Source organism: Hyla sarda, chromosome 4 (assembly GCF_029499605.1).
Source record: "Hyla sarda isolate aHylSar1 chromosome 4, aHylSar1.hap1, whole genome shotgun sequence".
In the NCBI taxonomy this organism is placed as follows: domain Eukaryota; kingdom Metazoa; phylum Chordata; class Amphibia; order Anura; family Hylidae; genus Hyla; species Hyla sarda.
This window is the reverse complement of record NC_079192.1, coordinates 198,001,975-198,023,362: the sequence shown is the minus strand read 5'-3', so window position 1 is coordinate 198,023,362 and position 21,388 is coordinate 198,001,975. Positions and strand designations below refer to the sequence as shown.

Below are 21,388 nucleotides of genomic sequence, written 5' to 3'. Positions count from 1 at the left end.
TTTTGTTGGTATTTTTTACTGGCACCCTTTATTTTACCACAAAAGGTAATGCAAAACCTATAACTAGTTGTTAGTAGAGTGAACTAAAAAAAAAAAAACAAAGCTACAATTCTGCAACTTACGGGGGTTTCAGTTTTACATTGTTTGATGTGCGGTAAAGTTAACATGTTCATTTAATTCTGCCAGTCAGAACGATTACCGTGATTTTTTTTTATTTTTATCATTTTTATCATCTTTTCCTACACAGTCTCAATGCAGGAGATAGGCTCTATTGAGACCACATGTTATATCAAGCATCAGGCAATTCATTTCTACTGGCTATATCTAGTGATCCGTGAGAGTGATATACACCTACAGACAGGGCCCACAACATAAAGCCAGGGGTCCAAACTCAGAAGGAAAACCTATAAATAAAAGCTCTGCCAAACAACACTGTATATAAAAAACACTGTATCAGGTACAATGCAGCTGTGTTCATTGCAAACTATAGCACAATTGCATCACATGTATCTCAGTATCTAGCAAGTACATCATGCAAGCATTGCATATAACAGAGAAAAATTAGAAGGATAAGTATCAAACTGGATAAAAAAAAATATTGCGCAATGTCAAAATGCCATACCGATAAAGAAAGCATCTCCCCTAGCAGGTGTTTCGCATCATTCACTTTTTCCTGGAAGAAGCAAGTGATGTAAAACGTGTGTCGGGGTGGGTGCTTTCTTAATCAAAGGCAAGGAGCCAAGGAGGCAGGACCAAGCTGCTCAAGTGTCACAACCTGGCATATTTCCTCACTTGCCTTTACCTCCAAGCCGCACCATGATTGGAGGGATCAAGAGGTGAAGGAAAGCAAAGAGGCATGCCAGGCTGTAGTTCTTGAGCAGCTTGACTCCGCCTCCTTGACACTTGGCTGATAAATTAAAAAGCAATTTTATAAGTTTTGCAACTACTATGAACTCCAGGAAAGTCCAGGAAAGGTAGAGTTTGCGTTAATACCACTAATAGCTATCCAATGGTGGCTGCTGCTCTTAGCAGTAATTGCTGATGTTTTTACAGCACTATAATTCACAACTGCAGATTTTTTACATCTAATTTAGATTTTCTGCACTGCGATCATACAGATAAATCTGCAGTGTTAAAATCTGCAGCATTTTTAAGTCATGTGAAAGTACCATTAAAGAGGAAACTGATCAGTACAAGTAAATGCTAGTTTGAAGCACAGTGTTATTCTGGTGCAAGATTCTGGCAAAATTTTAGTTGTTCTAAACTTGGGCTAGCCAGTCTAATAGTGAACAGATTTTTCAAACAGTTCGAGCCACTGTGATTAATCTGCCACATTCTTAGGGGTATAGTCTATGTTAAAACATTTGACTTGTTTAGTAAATCTGGGCCACTGTGGTTTGTTTTTTCTTTTTTAAAAGCTTCTTATTCATATCAACATAAAATATTACAGTCAATAAAAAATATGTATTTAGAGAATGCTCATGCAGAAACTAAGGCAAATGTGAACAGGGTCACAGAAGCAACCAACAAAAAAGTCCATGACAAAGACAATAAAAAGCAAGAAAAAATGTGACACAATAAAATCTAAATAAAAGAAATAAAATATTGCAATGATGTGTTATAGGAGGTATGATCTCCCTACCTCACATTGCTGGTATACATATACAGTACATGGATGGTAACAGTATTTATGCATAAGAAAGGGTGCCAAACAAGAAACTAGTATGGGGTGGGATTAATGAATACCATGATTTACAAGTAAAAATAGCAATGACAAATATCATAGTAAGCAGAAAGGAAATAGAAGGCGCTCACAGTTCAGATGTCGTGCAGCATTCTTTATTGCAGGTGCATATAACTTCCAGTAGCGGGATGCCGGATCGGGATCAAACAGGTGCCATGGTTATAGCCATATCGCACCTCGCATTCGGCGCTTCATCAGACCATGCCTATCTTGATGTGAATGGCCAGGTAAATACCTTCTGACCAGTGACACCTTAGGATATGGGCGTTAACATCTTCCATAAAAAATTACAATGTTAAAAACCAAAAAGATGTCATAGGGACCTAAAGCACTTTTCATTGTAGCAAATTCGGTAGGTGTATCATAATAACATATACAGATGAAACCTTCACAAATAAAAAGAGCTTTTTGGATAATATGCGCCTTCTCAGGAAAAACCGCTCAGGTCCAGGCGATCATTCAGACCGGCTCCCTCCTGTGTGTTCGTCCTAAGAATCCATCTGGCTTCTTTTTGTAATAGAGCTTTTCGCCTGTCCATGCCTTCTGTGGTTGCAATTTTTTCTATGCCAAAATGTTTTAAACCTGCAATAGATCCTCCTTGTACTTCATTAATGTGCAAATTTCATAGTGTATACAGATACAAATTCAAAGGTAACTTTTTGAAGGTAATGACAAAGATGAGACATGACTACAAGATAAGATGAGACTGAACATAGAGGGGGACGATAGTTAGGTAGACGGTAGTCGTCTGGGTTGATCAGGAAGGGCTGTTCAACTTTGCAGAGAAGTGAGAGGTCATGAGAGGGCTGCAAGTTTCTTATTGACCATATAATAGTCTAGCCGTCTACTTACTTCCATGAAGTCTAAAGTACTTTTTTTTTCCCCAAGCTTTCAGAATAGTTTTCTTGAAAGCAAGTAATCAGTTGTTTTTGAGGTAAGTAATCAATAGATAAGTAAGACTTCCCAAAGGTTGTGGGTCAATAAGAAACCAGAAGCCATGCAGTTGCCCTTGTGCATTAAAACCGTAATGAACAGAGAACTAATCCAATAATAGGACCAGAGGCATTGGGGTCGGAGTGGCATCTATGCTCAAAAGGAGAGAGATTTAGGGGACATGTGGTGTTATGCAGGAGGGAAGAAATAAAGTTCTTGATTTGTATACAGTGGTCCCTCAAGTTACAATATTAATTGGTTTCAGGACGACCATTGTATGTTGAAACCATTGTATGTTGAGACCATAAGGCTATAGAAGCCTGGTAATTGGTTCTTAAACCACCAAAATGTCATCAGAAAATAGGAAAAAGTGAGAATCAAAGAAATATAAGCAGATAACTAATATAGATAAAGGAAGTCCTTACATATAAAAGTAATAAAGAGCTGCTGGAAGCTGTAAATCACTGTCTATGTAGAGGACAGGAGCTTCTTCAGGGTCCTGTACAGTACACACAATGTCCTAAAAAAGTAAAATGGATCCGTCCTTACCTGGTGTCCAAAGGCAAAAGAGCAGCTAACTGTGGCATAGTGTAGTAGTACAAAACATTTAGTACCACCCTATACTGTAGAGAGGTGTTTTCAGACAGCCTGTCAGTGCATGCACTTCAGTAATACAGATGTTTTACCAGTGAATGCCCATTCTGATTGGTCAGTTCTTCCAGCCATTGACACGTTTCACGGATCTGGCCTGTCTGTAGCATTGTATGTTGAGTCTGATTTCAAGTTACAATGGTCCAGAAAAGACCCTTGTATGTTGAGGCTATTGTAAGTTGAGGGATCACTGTATTGTGTAATGAGGTCCCCATATGGTAAGTCAAAATAGACCTGAAGGGTAGGAAAGAGAGCCACACCTTCTATGGAAAGAAAGTGATATGACAAAGAAAGGTTTTAAGATGCCAGGTGGCAAATGCAGTGGAAGAGTTCTGTGCCAGTTGGAATAAGGGAGAATGAAATAGAGGGAGGGGAGGAAAATGAGGTTATATCAGGCTGGTGGAGTACTTTACATTTTCCCACAAATAGAGAATGTTTCATGATTGGATTGAATATGGGGGTCTAGAGGAGGGAGTGTCCATAACCAAACTGGCAGGGGGAGTGCAGGAATGGAAATACTCAAAAAAATCTTTAGCAGCAAAGAGATTGTCCCATGAGATGTGAGCTTAGCCCTCAAATAACTGATAGAGGCAGTGGACCAGGAAAAGGGAAATGTGGGCATCAGGGCAATCACAAAATGACATTTATCTCCATAGCAAACTGCCACGGGCATAACCATCGATTCTGGAGCATGGTGAATATCACAGAGCCACTGTGTAAATTCAACAAGAAAAATCCTTGCTGAATTTCCAATGAGTAAACATACCCTTTTACTCAAGTCCACCCAATGTCTTATTCTGCTCATTTACCAGGTATTCTTGTTACATTATATAACAAGTATATTTCTGTAAATGGCTCTATAAATAAATGATAACAGGATAATAACTAACTATACATGACTAAATGTCTTTCTGTGTTTCTTTTTATACAGAAACATGTCCCTTTCTCGAGGACTCAAGTATGACTGACTTTACTGCTGAAAAGTATCTGGTTGACACAGAACTGAAGTACAAATGTGACGATGGCCTCTTTGCTGGCCTTCAGGATTACTTTTCTTACTCGTGTGTAAACGTCGCTGGAGTTAAGACGTGGAAATCAGATAACTGTTATTGTCTCAGTAAGTTATCAGTTTAGGACAAGCAGTTTGCGTACTGCAGTGTACAAGACCAATGGTAAAACTGGTGGTTTATTTGCCGGACGCAGCTGCCAAGGGTAGAAATCATTCCACCAACTCCAAAACCTGTACAATATTTTTCCCCTTTTATGCAAACTTGACACGGTGTTTTGGCACTAAACACTTATTCTTTTACTCCTTGGCTGAGATATGACCTTTCCTGAGGCGATCCACTACAAATAAGCAAAAGTACATTTTGGACGGACCTGAGCAAGGTGCAAGTGTCTTTGCCCAGCTGGCAACTTTGTGACAATACGAAGGAAACATTTAGTACAGCTTTGGAATTTGGTAGCTTGATTCCTAACCTTGGCAGCAGCGCCAGGCAAAAAAAACCTTTTGTCTTCCACACGGATATCCTGTTACAGATAATGCATAATGATTCATAGCAGCATACAACAACTTTTTTACTTGAAATAGAGTTGTGCCTAAGTGGAACATGTAGAACACAACATGGTAAGGTTAGTGGGCATTGGGCTATTTGGTGAAGGCTGTTGACCTATCATACAATATCATTCTAGGAAGTGGCCTGTGTTTTTTCTTTATTTTTTATTTTATTTTTGTTTTGTTTTTAGTCAGTACTGTATAATGCAATATGGGGGCATGACCTAATGTCTTCTGCAGTTGACTATAGAAAATGCTTGAAGGGAAACTTTCCCACAAAAATATTTACTAGAGGATAATTCAGACTGTCTAAGTAAAATGTATGTATACATGAACCCTGCTAAGATGTACCCAGATCTGTTGAGGGAAATGCCTAAAGATAGGTCCTGCCAATGTTACCATTCTGAATCTACACCATTTTCTGGGCACTATCATCTTTGCTGGCTGCACTTTTGCCTCCTGCATAATGTTGGCTTTGGGTCACTATATAATTGTGAAGTTTATATCACCGTAATCCTCTGATATTTTATTCTTAGCAGTTAGCGTTTACCATACTTATTATATAATGTAGCCATAACAAAGCCAAACTAAATGTAAATAACATCACAAATGGAATTATCATTTACTGTATTTTTTCATTGTATCTCAGAATATGACGGCACACCTACAAATGAAGAGATTAGAAAGAGTGTGGAATGTGAAGTATCAACAAATGACACTATACCAAAAGGTAGAAATTATAATAGCAATTTGTATTAGAATTTATTCCATGTGTTTTATTAAAACCGAATGTTTACCTTCATTAAAAAATGAAAATGATCATCTGTTCACCCACACTAAACCCAATACATTGGTGTTATGGTGGGGGGGAACAGGAGACTGATGAGGGATTATTGGCTAAATAGGTTCCTGCAGCCCGGAGATCTGTCCCTGCGAAGATCTTCTTCCATCTTCATTGAATTGCGCGTTAGAGACGGACCCGCCGGCTCAATATGAATATTCATTGCCGGGGGTCATGTGAGCACTGCGCCGACTGAGCGCTCACGTGACCCCTGACAATGAATATTCAAATTGAGCCAACGGGCCCACCTCAAGCGCAATTTACTGAAGATGGAAGAAGATATTTGCAGGGACAGATCTCCGGGCTGCAGGTACATATATTACACATTAACCCCTCATCGGTCTCCTGTACACCCCCACTATAACCCATTGTATTAGTTTTGGTGTGGGTGAACAGATGACCGTTTTCCCTTAACTGTGTATATGTTGCTTCCATGTATATCATACTTGTTTATTACAACAGTATTGAAGGTGTCAGCCACAATGACCTCCCAAGAACATGAAGAATTTAGTAAGCCTTAGTCACTGGGTAAATAAGACTGCAGGGAGACAAACCTAGATATACCGTCCAGTTTTTAAAACCCTTTTATCTGCTTTTCTGAACTTGGAACATCATAATTGGCAGCTAATGAAATGTTATTCTGACCACCAGACACCCAGTGGGCAAGATGTTGTTTACCACGGATTACTTCTATAAAAACGACAGCTGTGGCTTTACACAAAAAAGACACAAAGAAACTACCGCCAACCATGGGACAGACTTGCTTCAGGGCAATAAGAGGAAGGGTGAAGAGGGTCTGGGGGGGGGGGTATGACACCCAGTGTGGGAGGGGGCATTGACACCCTATTGGCTGTCTCAGGCTAACCTGTCCCTACACACGCTTCACCAGGAGAAGCCTGATTTAACCCCTTACTAGCTCCACTGCTCCTGCATATATCCACACATACATAAAACCACCTAGCCCCGTATAGTCTCTATGCACTCTGGTTATATTGTCAAGTACCTAGAATAATGTTAACTTGGTAAAATGTGTTGTCTTAAAGTAAGTCTCCACTGTTTATCCTCATGTCATTTTAGGTCAGGAATTCTCTTCTTTTCACTTTTCACTATTTTCTGCTTTCTATGATCCTGACCAACAGTCCTGACAGTACTTGAGACTTGTTTGTGCACCTACATTTTCTGCTATCTGACTAGTGGTTCCTTCTCATTCTGATGCCCTTCAATATTTGTTGGGCCTTTGCCTTTCTGTGAATTTGTGTTTGTGTTTCCCTTACTTCTGGGGTGTTCCATATGTGTCCTTCAGTTGTAAACAAGATGAACATCCTGCACCTGGGTTTGTAAACCTGGTCTTCATCACCCTTTGACACCCCCAAACCACACAGTCAGGCAATAGGTGTAGTTCTCTCTTGTAAATTCTCACCTTCTCCCATAAATTCTATTTCAAAGGTCACAGCAGTTTCCTAAGAGCGATGTAGCATTCCCCCCATCAGTAATCACAGCATCGTCTCCTATGGTTTTAAAAGAAACCTGTCACCTGTTTCATGCTACCAAAACCATGGGCAGCAGGATGCCAGGACACAAAGATTTACTACAATTGAGGTCTAAAAAGACACAGGGTCCTGTCACCAGAGGGTGTAAAAGTGCCCACTGCCCTCTAAAAAGGGGGCTACTTACATGTATAGGCAATGTACCTCTAGGTGAGAGATTGTTGACTGCTAGACATGCCTCTACTATACACTTTAAGACATTTTGCCAAGTTGATAGACTTTATAAGGGGGTGTGTTATTGGACTAAGAGAAATAGGATGGTCTTTCAACAACTTGCCCATCCTCTCAGCCGTTTTGAGCAAGTTGTTAGGACATGTTGGGAAAAGTGAGAGCACTACGTGGCAAATAGACCCTGGATGGCTGTCACGATTCGGCTTCCAGGTAGTGGATCCTCTGTGTCAGCGAGGGATTGGCGTGGACCGTGCTAGTGGACCGGTTCTAAGAGGCTACTGGTGTTCACCAGAGCCCGCCGCAAAGCGGGATGGTCTTGCTGCGGCAGTAGCAACCAGGTCGTATCCACTAGCAACGGCTCAACCTCGCTGACTGCTGAGAAGGCGTGGGACAGAAGGACTAGGCAGAGGCAAGGTCAGCCGTAGCAGAAGGTCGGGGCAGGCGGCAAGGTTCGTAGTCAAGATGGATAGCAGAAGTTCAGGTAACATAGGCTTTGGACACACTAAACGCTTTCACTGGCACAAGGCAACAAGATCCGGCAAGGGAGTGCAGGGGCAGTGAGCAGATATAGTCTGGGAGCAGGTGGGAGCCAATTAAGCTAATTGGGCCAGGCACCAATCATTGGTGCACTGGCCCTTTAAGTCTCAGAGAGCTGGCGCGCGCGCGCCCTAGAGAGCGGAGCCGCGCGCGCCAGCACATGACAGCAGGGGACCGGGACGGGTAAGTGACCTGGGATGCGATTCGCGAGCGGGCGCGTCACGCTGTGCGAATCGCATCCCCGACGGCCATGACAGTGCAGCGCTCCCGGTCAGCGGGACTGACCGGGGCGCTGCGGGGAGAGAGACGCAGTGAGCGCTCCGGGGAGGAGCGGGGACCCGGAGCGCTAGGCGTAACAGTACCCCCCCCCTTAGGTCTCCCCTTTTCTTTGTCCGGTAACTGCCTCCCCTGGGATGAGGACACCGGGAAAGAATGGAGGGTTTCCTCAACGGCAGGCAGTACAGCAGGAGTGGGAATGGGGAGGGAGGGCAGAGGGCGAAGCCTGGCACGGGGCAGTGTGACACCAGGACGGGGGCCATGAGGAGGCACTGAGGCTTGCCTGACGGGACTGGAGGGGGGGAGAGGCACTTCCTATGGCAGGCAGAGTCCCAGTTCTTGATCTCCCCGGTGGTCCAATCAAGGGTGGGAGAATGAAGCCGGAGCCATGGCAGACCGAGGAGGACCTCAGAGGTACAGTTGGGAAGGACGAATAGCTCAATCCTTTCGTGGTGGGGTCCAATACACATCAGGAGGGGTTCTGTGCGGTAACGCACGGTGCAATCCAGTCTGACTCCATTGACCGCGGAAATGTAGAGCGGCTTGACGAGACGGGTCACCGGGATGCGGAATTTATTCACAAACGACTCCAAAATAAAATTCCCAGAGGCACCAGAGTCCAAGCAGGCCACGGCTGAGAGGGAGGAGTTGGCTGAAGGAGAAATCCGCACGGGCACCGTGAGACGTGGAGAAGCAGACTTAGAACCAAGAGACGCCACACCCACGTGAGCTGGGTGCGTGCGTGCGTTTCCCAGACGTGGAGGACGGATAGGGCAATCCACCAAAAAATGCTCGGTACTGGCACAGTACAGACAGAGATTTTCTTCCCTACGGCGATTCCTCTCTTCCTGGGTCAGGCGAGACCGATCCACTTGCATGGCCTCCTCAGCGGGAGGCCCAGGCGTAGACTGCAAAGGATGCTGTGGGAGAGGTGCCCAGAGATCTAAGTCTTTTTCCTGGCGGAGCTCCTGATGTCTCTCAGAAAAACGCATGTCAATGCGGGTGGCCAAATGGATAAGTTCTTGCAGGTTGGCAGGAATCTCTCGTGCGGCCAGCACATCCTTGATGCGACTGGATAGGCCTTTTTTAAAGGTCGCGCAGAGAGCCTCATTATTCCATGATAATTCAGAAGCAAGAGTACGAAATTGGATGGCGTACTCGCCCACTGAAGAATTACCCTGGACCAGGTTCAGCAGGGCAGTCTCGGCAGAAGAAGCTCGGGCTGGTTCCTCGAAGACACTCCGGACTTCAGCGAAGAAGGACTGGACTGTGGCTGTGGCAGGATCATTGCGGTCCCAGAGCGGTGTGGCCCAAGACAAGGCCTTTCCTGAAAGAAGGCTCACTACGAACGCCACCTTAGACCGTTCTGTAGGAAACAAGTCCGACAACATCTCCATATGCAGGGAACACTGAGACAAAAATCCACGGCAGAGTCTGGAGTCCCCATCAAATTTGTCCGGCAGGGACAAGCGGAGGCTAGGAGCGGCCACTCGCTGCGGAGGAGGTGCAGGAGCTGGCGGAGGAGATGGTTGCTGCTGTAGCAGAGGCAGAAGTTGCTGTAACGTGGCGGTCAACTGCGACAGCTGCTGTCCTTGTTGGGCAATTTGCTGCGATTGCTGAGCGACCACCGTGGTAAGGTCAGCGAGACTTGGCAGCGGCACCTCAGCGGGATCCATGGCCGGATCTACTGTCACGATTCGGCTTCCAGGTAGTGGATCCTCTGTGTCAGCGAGGGATTGGCGTGGACCGTGCTAGTGGACCGGTTCTAAGAGGCTACTGGTGTTCACCAGAGCCCGCCGCAAAGCGGGATGGTCTTGCTGCGGCAGTAGCAACCAGGTCGTATCCACTAGCAACGGCTCAACCTCGCTGACTGCTGAGAAGGCGTGGGACAGAAGGACTAGGCAGAGGCAAGGTCAGACGTAGCAGAAGGTCGGGGCAGGCGGCAAGGTTCGTAGTCAAGATGGATAGCAGAAGTTCAGGTAACACAGGCTTTGGACACACTAAACGCTTTCACTGGCACAAGGCAACAAGATCCGGCAAGGGAGTGCAGGGGCAGTGAGCAGATATAGTCTGGGAGCAGGTGGGAGCCAATTAAGCTAATTGGGCCAGGCACCAATCATTGGTGCACTGGCCCTTTAAGTCTCAGAGAGCTGGCGCGCGCGCGCCCTAGAGAGCGGAGCCGCGCGCGCCAGCACATGACAGCAGGGGACCGGGACGGGTAAGTGACCTGGGATGCGATTCGCGAGCGGGCGCGTCCCGCTGTGCGAATCGCATCCCCGACGGCCATGACAGTGCAGCGCTCCCGGTCAGCGGGACTGACCGGGCGCTGCGGGGAGAGAGACGCCGTGAGCGCTCCGGGGAGGAGCGGGGACCCGGAGCGCTAGGCTTAACAATGGCCCAGACAGACCACCAGTAAAGAGGATCGTTTGATCTACCTACAATCAGAAGCAGATGCCTCAGTCTTCTTGTTCACCATCCGGATACATGTAGTACCTTAACTACAAACTTCTGTTTTTGCGCAGGCCATTTCCAGGCACTTAGCAGAAGGAAATTTGGCGTCACAAAACCCATTATGTGTCCTGTCATTCTTAGTCAGCCACTGTAGCCTTTGTTTTTGGCATAAAAAAGTCAAACCTGGAGTGCTACGAACAGGAATCATATTGTTTTTGGAAACAAATTCAAGTTCTGTGTGGGATCCAATGACAGTCGGGTTCAAGTAGTGAGGCCTCTTGGAAAGCTCCTCAATTCTGCTTTTAACCGTGCAGGATCAGCAATGTAATAGTAATAGTAGACTATTCCGCATGGAGCAATATCAAAATGTTTTGGAGTTTTTTATTTTTTATGGGGCATCTGGGGCATCCGTTGCTGCTATTGGCACCCTGTCTGTAGCCTGGGGCTGTGTTAGGCAGCATTAGGGCTGCTCTACCATTCAGCTGTTCTTCTCATGGGCATTGGCATCACGGTGGTGGTATTTGCTACTCAGCACCACACCATTTTATGTTAGGTACCTGCTACACACAGGTGGCCGTTATGTGGCTAGTGGGCTTGAACATTATGATCATAATGTACACTAATGTTCTGTTAGTTGTATTTAGATATATATGTAGGGCTCAAGTCCTGCAGGAACGCATGGGCACTGATTTCCTGCGCTTTTTCCACAGCAGGAACACTGTTCCCATTAGCAGGAGTCCTGCAGGGCCAGCCCTTGAGTGGAAATCTTGGGTGCGTTCCCTCACCTTTTTCCCCAGGACTTGATGCCTGTATATATGCGGAATAGATGTGCAGATGAGTAGATGTGTAAATGTGTAGATGAGTAGATTTGCAATCATGTTTGTTTTTCTTTCATTTTTGTTTCGCTTGGTCAGCTCTGCCTCACCCACTCAGCCTAGGCCTATTTTAATGGCAGGATACGGCAAAAGGGCTCTGTTCCTGGCAGTCTCTCAGTCCTTTGAGTGGAAGTACATGGTCAGTGAGCTTTGTCATCTGTTTGCACTGGTGTGGTGGCCATTGTTGGCATGTGCTGTGTCTTTGGGGTGGCGTGGCCCAGAGCATGGGGCTAGGACAGGCAGTGTTGTTGCTGCTCTGCCAATGAACTGTTCCCCCTATGGGCAATGGTGTAATGGCAGTGGCTGTTGGTTCTTAGCACCACGCTATTTTATGTTAGGGACTCGCTACACACAGGTGACCATGACAAGGCAAGCTACCTGTTAGTTTTGTATATATGCTGAGAACCACTGGATCTTTGTGCAAAATGTAGATGTGTGACCATGTCTGTTTTTCTCCATTGATGTATTTTTTTCATCTGTAAAGGGGGAAAATTTTTTTTTTTTTTATTAAGGGTGAATTTTATCACTTTTACACTGTTTTAGCCCTCCCTAGGGGCCTTTGAGAAGCAATCATTACATTGCTTATATAGATTAATGTAATACATATGCATTACATTGAGCTATTAGATCAGTGCTCTATTAGTAAAGCTTGTCATGGGCAGGCTGTATTAATAGTCACAGCAGGCGCCAAGGCATAGAACAGACCCTGAGTTGCCCTGACCACCGATCGTCAACCTGCAATTACATTATGGGGGTGCTGTTCAGACCACTAGACGCCAAGGATGTGCACTAAAAACTGTTCTATTGATTGTGAAATTTAAAGAGTTAAATGACCAGAATGGGTCAGCTGCTGGTATGGTGTTGGCCTGGCTTCTAAGCGTGCACCATAATACCCCACCAGAGCCATGCTGTTCAGTATGGGTCAGTAAGGGGTTAAATTGTGCCATCCCTCCTACTAACACAAGTGGCTTCATGGCAGAAGTGCCCATGCCTGTACACCTCCATTCCCAACTGAATCTCTTCTTGTACCCAGGCTGGAGGTGGCCCAATAGGGTTCTAGACTCCTTTGTAAGGTTTCCCCAATAAACTTATCCTTTTGCTCTAATATTGTAATCACTTATATGTATTACCATTACCCTCACAAATATAAAGTTTTCATTTGATTTCAACTTGGTGCGTTTTTTTTGTCAATGAGTGTAGCTGCCTCATCTACATCAGGTCCTAACCTCTCCACATCCACAACTAGGGGCTCTTACTCAGTAGTCATGCTGTTAATCGGTCCTGAGTCTCATGACACTGCATTCATTATAAATACAGATAAAGTCTAACATTTATTTTCTCTGCAGATGGCTGTGCTTCTCCGCCAATCGTAATAAATGCAAAACTAGATTTGTCAGAATCAGAATTTCTAGTTGGACAAGAACTTCATTACAGCTTTCTATGTGAGGATCAGGGCCAAAATAGACGCCATGGAGTACTTAAGTGTGAAGATTCCAGTGCAGGCATTCGCTGGGTTAAGTTATCTGCTGGATGTGCTAACAGTAAGTATACTGCCAACAAAACCTCATTATTAAATGTCTTGTGCCACAATTGAATAATGCTTTTCTCTCTTTTATCACACAAAACCTAATATTTTTTTCCACAAGAAAACATTTAAACATCACTTGACACACCAGTACATACATATACATCATTTACTGCCTTTGAGTTGAGGTGGCATGCCATCAATGTAATAGAATGGCCACAGAAGTCAGTGATTGACAGTCAGGCTCCCGTTGTAACAGGTGGCATCAGAGAATTGTCGGATCCAGGCTGTTTAAACCCCTTAGATGCTGTGGTCAAAAGCAAGCACAGCATTTAAGATATTTGACAGACTCCCTCTGTCAGCCCACCATTGCATGACATGATCATTACAATAGTTTGTTTGCTGTACTCTTACAGGCAGTAATGCATTGGAATACTATGGAATTAATTAGAATACTAAGTATTCCAAAGCACTATAAAAGTGATTAATGGTCTATTCACAAATACAGTATTCTGTGAAGATTTGAAGCGCAGGATTTTCTGCTACAGATTTCAATGTAAACTAAATGACTGAGCACAGCTTCTGATCGGCAGTTACAAATCCTGTGCATTACATCTGCGCAGGATCCTGTATATGTGAACGTACCCTTAAGCGTACAAAAATGCTGCAGATTTTCTGAGGGTATGCTCTTTATCCCAGTAATACATATACAGTGACCCCCGACCTACAATGGCCTCGACATATGATAATTTCAACATGTGATGGCCTCTCAAAGGCATTTGGCATTAACTTATTCATCAATATGTCATACAGTATCTCTTTTGTGGGATTAGTCCATTCCACAAGCACATCAATTAGTTTTGACCACCCGTCACTTTGTTAAATGAGTACTCCGGGATAGAAAATCTTATTCCCCATCCTAAGCATAAGTGTCAGATCGCAGGGGGTCCGACCTCTGGGACTTCCCGTGATCTTTCGCCTGGCTCCCTGGCTTTCCTCCTGATTGGGGAATGTTGACCAACGCACAAAGCGGTAGTCGACATGCCCCCTTCATGCATCTCTAGGAGAGAGACGAGAGTGCTGCACTCGGTAATCTCCAGTCTCCCGTAGAGCTGCATGTAGGGGGCTGGTCGGCCACAGCTTCATGCGATGGTCAACACACTCTACTTAGAAGGAGAACCAGGATGCTGGGTGGGTTATGAGTGTCAGATCGTGGGGGGGGGGGGGGATCTGACACTTATCCCCTATCCATAAGATAGGGCATACGTTTTTCTATCCCGGAGAACTCCTTTAATAGTTCCCCAGTTGTCCTTGCTTGGTCCAGTTTTTGTAGGTACAAACCACTTCATACCAAGAACACCACACAAGACCTGCTATATTGGAGATGCTCTAACCTAGTCATGTAGCCAACACAATTTAGTCCTTGTCAGAGTCACTCAGATCCTTATGTTTGCCCATTTTTTCTGCTTCGAACACATCAACTTCATGAACTGATTGTTTACTTGCTGCCTAATTTATCTCATCCCGCGACAGGTTATTCACTTCACCTGCTTTAAAGAATTTTGTCCATGAATTAAAAAAGGGCTGCATAGCCATCTCCATGCCAACAGCAGAGATGATTGGGTGACAAAAACAGCCACGCTGGTTGAGTTATGCAATTTTGAACCCACGTTGACGTTAATGGGAGGAGTACAAATGGTGTAGCCCCAGGGATAAGCCATTTGCACCACTCCTATTAATGTCAATGGGAGTAATGCAAATTGCATAACATAGTTGACTTGGCTGATCATCACCACCAGCTGCAAAAGAGGCTTAAGATGGCTGGGATGCCATCTCTTTCATTCACGTGCAAACCCCTTTGAGGTTATGGTTAATCTGTATAGATATATATATATATATATATATATATATACATAGAAACTTGCAAGTCTTCTTACTGTCTCTACAATATAGTCACTAAGTGGTGTAACTTTACTTTTCAGTAACAAATCATGTATTTAATTTCCATAGAAACCAATAGATTACATGGTAAAACCAATGGGTCACATCAAGGTAACAATTGTTCACACGGAGAAAGCAATGCTTCACATCAGAAAGCAGGTACTCAAAATATTTAATTACATATTATTTAATTAATTTAATTCATTATTTATAAATACATGCAGGATTAGTAAGCCTAGAAACATTAATACAATGTGGTTTATAATTTTGACGGACCACATCTTGCAAAAAGGATTTGTCAGCATTAAAAGAAATCTGTCACCAGTGTCACCTGCATTAACCTGTCGGTACCTACAGATAGTGCAGGTGACACTGATGACAATGGTACTTACCTTGTCCCGTTTCGTGGCGGGGATCTCCAGTTATCTTCTCCGTTAAGGTTCAGCTCCTCCCCGGCTTAGGGCATGGGCGGAGCTTAGTGACTTCACCGCTGCTGTTCTCTAGCAGCGGGACCCAGCAAGGAGTAGCAGTGGTGATGTCACTAAGCTCCGCCCATGCCCCAAGCCGGGTGCCCGGAGCTGGAGCTAATGGAGAGGATTACCGGAGATCTCCACCATGGAACGGGACAAGGTAAGTACCGTTGTTATCAGTGTCACCTGCACTATCTGTCGGTACCGACAAGATAGTGCAGGTAACACTGGTGACAGATTACCTTTAATATTACGCTACCCTTCCCACCTTCCCCCTCCTTGCATGAAGCATGTTTTTTTTTTGTTTTTTTGTTTTTATATTTAGCTACCAACATAATACCTTAAAGGGGTTATCAAGGAATAGAAAAAAACAGCTACTTTCTATCAAAAACAACTCCCTGTCTGTCTCCTGGTTGGGTGTGGTTCTGCAGCTCAGTTCCATTCAAGTGAATAGAGTCAGGTTGTAAAACCACACCCAACCTGAAGACAGATATGGAATTGTTTTTGAAAGAAATTAGCTGTGTTTTTCCATTTCTAGATAACCCCGTTAGCATACCTGTATGCCCTAGTCCCACTCCCGTTAAGCGTGCTTCATACCTAGTGGGTTCCGATTGCTATTAGCAGCTTGAACCCACGGCTAATGCCAGAAAAGGCAGAGCAGGCTGATTAAGCCTTTGGACGCCATGATAAAAGTTGATGGCGTTGTCTAAAAAGGGAAAAAATTATCCTGGCTAGCTCAGTGGGGTGATCGGGACCACAGCCATGAAATTGAGCAATCCCGATCAGCTGAGAGGACAGTGGAAGGTCCCTTGCTTTCCAATTGGTGCTCCTTCAGTACAGGAAGCCATGGCAGCCTGCAGTAATTAAAGGGGTTATCCACCATAAGGTGATTTTAGTTCATACCTGCCAGGCTATCTGGGTATTTCCTGTTGGAGTTTGGTCTGTTAAACTACACATCCCATAGTTCCATGCTTGTAGATGTTACATTCCTCTCTCTTACATATCAGCCACCCCACCCATTGCAGCACAAATAAGTTTTCTAACCAGGGTGTCTAAAGCTGTTGCTTAATTATCTCTCTGTTTCTCCACCCATTGAAGCAGGACTAGATTCCTTTGCACAACTGACCAGTGATGTCAGTCTTGACCCACTGCAACCTGGGAAATCCCTAGACATGAGTAATTTTGTATGCTGTTAAAAATAAATATTGGGGCAAAAATCACATAAGAATTGCGAGACCACCGTCACACACAGGTACAGACTATATTATGAACTACACTAACTTTATAGCCCCTGTAGCATAGTCAAATAAAAAAAAAATCCTGGAATACCCCTTTAAGCGCCAATAACAGTGATCAATGCTCTGCTATAGCACAGCAGTAAACAGTGTATGCAAATAAATAATAGTGGAAAAATTATTTTTAAAAATTGTCTTAACTACTACTATTATTATTATTATTACTATTTTTATATCATGTTAATTGAATCACGCGGTCAATGGCATACATGTAAAAGAATACAAGTCCAGAATTGCTTATTTTTGATTCCTTCATATACCAGAAAAAAATTATAAAAATAATCAAAAAGTGCCATCAAAACAAAAATTACAGATCTAGGCGCAAAAAAATATGTATTCAGAAAAAAATTTAATTGTTATAGGGGTCAAAAGAGGACAACTTTAACCCCTTCCCGACCTATGACATACCTGTACGTCATGGGTGGCAAGGTGTTCCCGACCCATGACATACAGGTACGTCATGAACATTACTGCCGCTACTCGCGGCATCCCGCAGCGCCCGGAAAGATGGTGGCTATCACTGATAGCCAGCCATCTTACCGTGCGACCACAGGGGGTTTCATCCCCCACGCCCCCCAGCGATCGCTGCTATCAGCTAGTCAAATCTGACTAGCTGATAGCAGCGTTTCGCTATGAAAATACTTAGCAGCGTGGTGTGTGAGTCCCGATCACGGGGATCGGGACACACACCGCTCTGCTAAGTGTCCCTGACCCGTCCCCCGGCGTCACTTACCCGGCCATGCGGTGTCCCGAGCGGTCCCGGCGGTCCCGGCGGTCCCGGCGTCCTCCATGCGGTCCTGGCTGCGCTGCGTCCCGGAGGTGAGTTTCCGGCAGCAGTGCGGCATCTTCATTGGCAGCAGTGAGATCGCCGTAAAGCGATCTCACTGCTGCCTCTGAGAGTTTCAAAACTGCAACTCCCAGCATGCCCAGACAGCCTTTGGCTTTCTGGGCATGCTGGGAGTTGTAGTTTTGCAACATCTGGAGGTCCACAGTTTGGAGACCACTGTATAATGGTCTCCAATCTGTGCTCTTCCAGATGTTGCAAAACTACAAATCTCAGCATGCTCAGTCTGTCCAGGCATGCTGGGAGTTGTAGTTCTCTAACATCTGGAAGAGCACAGATTGGAGACCATTATACAGTGGTCTCCAAACTGTGGACCTCCAGATGTTGCAAAACTACAACTCCCAGCATGCCCAGACTGCCCAAGCATGCTGGAAGTTGTAGTTCGGCAACATCTGATCCTTCAGATATTGCCGAACTACAACTTCCAGCATGCCTGGGCAGTCTGGGCATGCTGGGAGTTGTAGTTTTGCAACAACTGGAGGCACACTAGTTGGGAAACATTGTCCGTTTCCTACCTCAGTGCCTCCAGCTGTTGCAATTGTTGCAAAACTATAACTCCCAGCATGCACTGGCAGACCATTCATGCTGGGAGTTGTAGTTTTGCAACAGCTGGAGGCACACTGGTTTGGAAACACTAAGTTTGGTTGCAAAACACTTGAAAGTTTATTACTTAACTTAGTGTTTCCAAACCAGAGTTCCTCCAGCTGTTGCAAAACTACAACTCCCAGCATGCACGGACAGCCAAAGGGCATGCTCGGAGTTTGCAACAGCTGGATGTTTGCCCCCCCCCCAATGTGAATGTACAGGGTACACTCACATGGGCGGAGGTTTACAGTGAGTGCTGCAAGTTTGAGATGGCGCAAATTTTGCGCTACAGCTCAAACTTCCAGCGGCAAACTTGCTGTGAACCTCGGCCCATGTGACTGTACCCTAAAAACACTACACTACACTAACACTAACCTAAAATAAAAAGTAAAAAACACTACATATACACATACCCCTACACAGCCCCCCTCCCCCCAAAAAATGAAAAACGTCTGGTACGCTACTGTTTCCAAAACGGAGCCTCCAGCTGTTGCAAAATAATAACTCCCAGTATTGCCGGACAGCCATTGACTGTCCCGGCATGCTGGGAGTTTTGCAACAGCTGGAGGCACCCTGCTTGGGAATCATTGGCATAGAATACCCCTATGCAAATCCCTAATTCAGGCCTCAAATGCGCATGTGCTCTCTCACTTTGGAGCCCTGTCGTATTTCAGGGCAACAGTTTTGGGACACATATGGGGTATCGCCGTACTCGGGAGAAATTGCCTTACAAATTTTGGGGGGCTTTTTCTTCTTTAACCCCTTATGAAAAGGTGAAGTTGGGGTCTACACCAGCATGTTAGTGTAAAAAAATTAATTTTTTACACTGACATGCTGGTGTTGCCCTATACTTTTCATTTTCACAAGAGGTAAAAGGGAAAAAAGACCCCCAAAATTTGTAACGCAATTTCTCCCGACTACGGAGATACCCCATATGTGGGCGCAAAGTGCTCTGGGGGCGCACAACAAGGCCCAGAAGGGAGAATGCACCATGTACATTTGAGGCGATTTGCACAGGGGTGGCTGATTGTTACAGCAGTTCTGACAAACGCAAAACAATAAATATCCATATGTGACCCCATTTTGGAAACTAAACCCCTCACAGAATTTAATAAGGGGTGCAGTGAGCATTTACACCCCACTGGTGTATGACAGATTTTTGGAACAGTGGTCTGGGAAAATGAAAATGAAAAATTTTTTGATTTGCACAGTCCACTGTTTCAAATATCTGTCAAACGCCAGTGGGGTGTAAATGCTCACTGCACCCCTTATTAAATTCCATGAGGGTTATAGTTTCCAAAATGGGGTCACATGTGGGGGGGTCCACTGTTCTGGCACCATAGGGGCTTCCTAAATGGGACATGCCCCCCAAAAACCCTTTCAGAAAAACTCACTCTCCAAAATCCCATTGTCGCTCCTTCCCTTCTGAGCCCTCTACTGCGCCCGCCGAACACTTTACATACGCATATGAGGTATTTCCTTACTCGAGAGAAATTGGGTTACAAATTTTAGGGTGATTTCTCTCCTTTTACCCCTTGTAAAAATTCAAAAATTGGGTCTACAAGAAAATGCGAGTGTAAAAAATGAAGATTTAGAATTTTCTCCTTCACTTTGCTGCTATTCCTGTGAAACACGTAAAGGGTTAAAACACTTACTGAATGTCATTTTGAATACTTTGGGGGGTGCAGTTTTTATAATGGGGTCATTTATGGGGTATATCTAATATGAAGACCCTTAAAATCCACTTCCAACCTGAACTGGGCCCTGAAAAATTACGATTTTGAAAATCTTGAGAAAAATTGGAAAATTGCTGCGGAACTTTGAAGCCCTCTGGTGTCTTCCAAAAGTAAAAACTTGTAAATTTTTTTATGCAAACACAAAGTAGACATATTGTATATGTGAATCAATATGTAATTTATTTGGAATATCCATTTTCCTTTCAAGCAGAGACTTTCAAAGTTAGAAAAATGCTAAATTTTCAAAATTTTCATGAAATTTTTAGATTTTTTTACCAAGAAAGGATACAAATATCAGTGAAATTTTACCAATAACATAAAGTAGAATATGTCACGAAAAAATAATCTCGGAATCAGAATGATAAGTAAAAGCATTCCAAAGTTATTAATGTTTAAAGTGACAGTGGTCAGATTTTCAAAAAATGCCCAGGTCATGAAGGTGAAAATGGGCTGGGTCATGAAGGGGTTAACCCCTTAAGGACTCAGCCCATTTTGGCCTTAAGGACTCAGACAATTTAATTTTTACGTTTTCATTTTTTCCTCCTCGCCTTCTAAAAATCATAACTCTTTTATATTTTCATCCACAGACTAGTATGAGGGCTTGTTTTTTGCGCGACCAGTTGTCCTTTGTAATGACATCACTCATTATATCATAAAATGTATGGCGCAACCAAAAAACACTATTTTTGTGGGGAAATTAAAACGAAAAACGCAATTTTGCTAATTTTGGAAGGTTTCGTTTTCACGCCGTACAATTTCTGGTAAAAATGACGTGTGTTCTTTATTCTGAGGGTCAATACGATTAAAATGATACCCATTATTATATACTTTTATATTATTGTTGCGCTTAAAAAAAATCACAAACTTTTTAACCAAATTAGTACGTTTATAATCCCTTTATTTTGATGACCTATAACTTTTTTATTTTTCCGTATAAGCGGCGGTACGGGGGCTCATTTTTTGCGCCATGATCTGTACTTTTTTTGATACCACATTTGTATATAAAAAACTTTTAATACATTTTTTATAATTTTTTTTTTAATAAAATGTATTAAAAAAGTAGGAATTTTGGACTTTTTAAATTTTTTTTCGTTCACGCCGTTCACCGTACGGGATCATTAACATTTTATTTTAATAGTTCGGACATTTACGCACGCGGCGATACCAAATATGTCTATAAAAAATGTTTTTTACGCTTTTTGGGGGTAAAATAGGAAAAAACGGACGTTTTACTTTTTTATTGGGGGAGGGGATTTTTCACTTTTTTTTTACTTTTACTTTTACATTTTTTTACATTTTTTTTTACACTTGAATAGTCCCCATAGGGGACTATTCATAGCAATACCATGATTGCTAATACTGATCTGTTCTATGTATAGGACATAGAACAGATCAGTATTATCGGTCATCT

General features: G+C 43.8%; 1 protein-coding gene across 2 annotated transcripts in view; it reads left to right on the top strand.

Moving 5' to 3' along the window:
• Positions 1-21,388, top strand: part of LOC130366963 (uncharacterized) — a 49,139-nt gene that overhangs the window by 16,208 nt on the left and 11,543 nt on the right. For both annotated transcript variants that reach the window (XM_056569348.1, XM_056569349.1), the window contains exons 2-5: positions 4,260-4,445; positions 5,533-5,613; positions 12,928-13,122; positions 15,117-15,206. In XM_056569348.1, the coding sequence (XP_056425323.1) occupies positions 4,260-4,445; positions 5,533-5,613; positions 12,928-13,122; positions 15,117-15,206 (552 nt within the window). The remainder of the gene's footprint in view (positions 1-4,259; positions 4,446-5,532; positions 5,614-12,927; positions 13,123-15,116; positions 15,207-21,388) is intronic.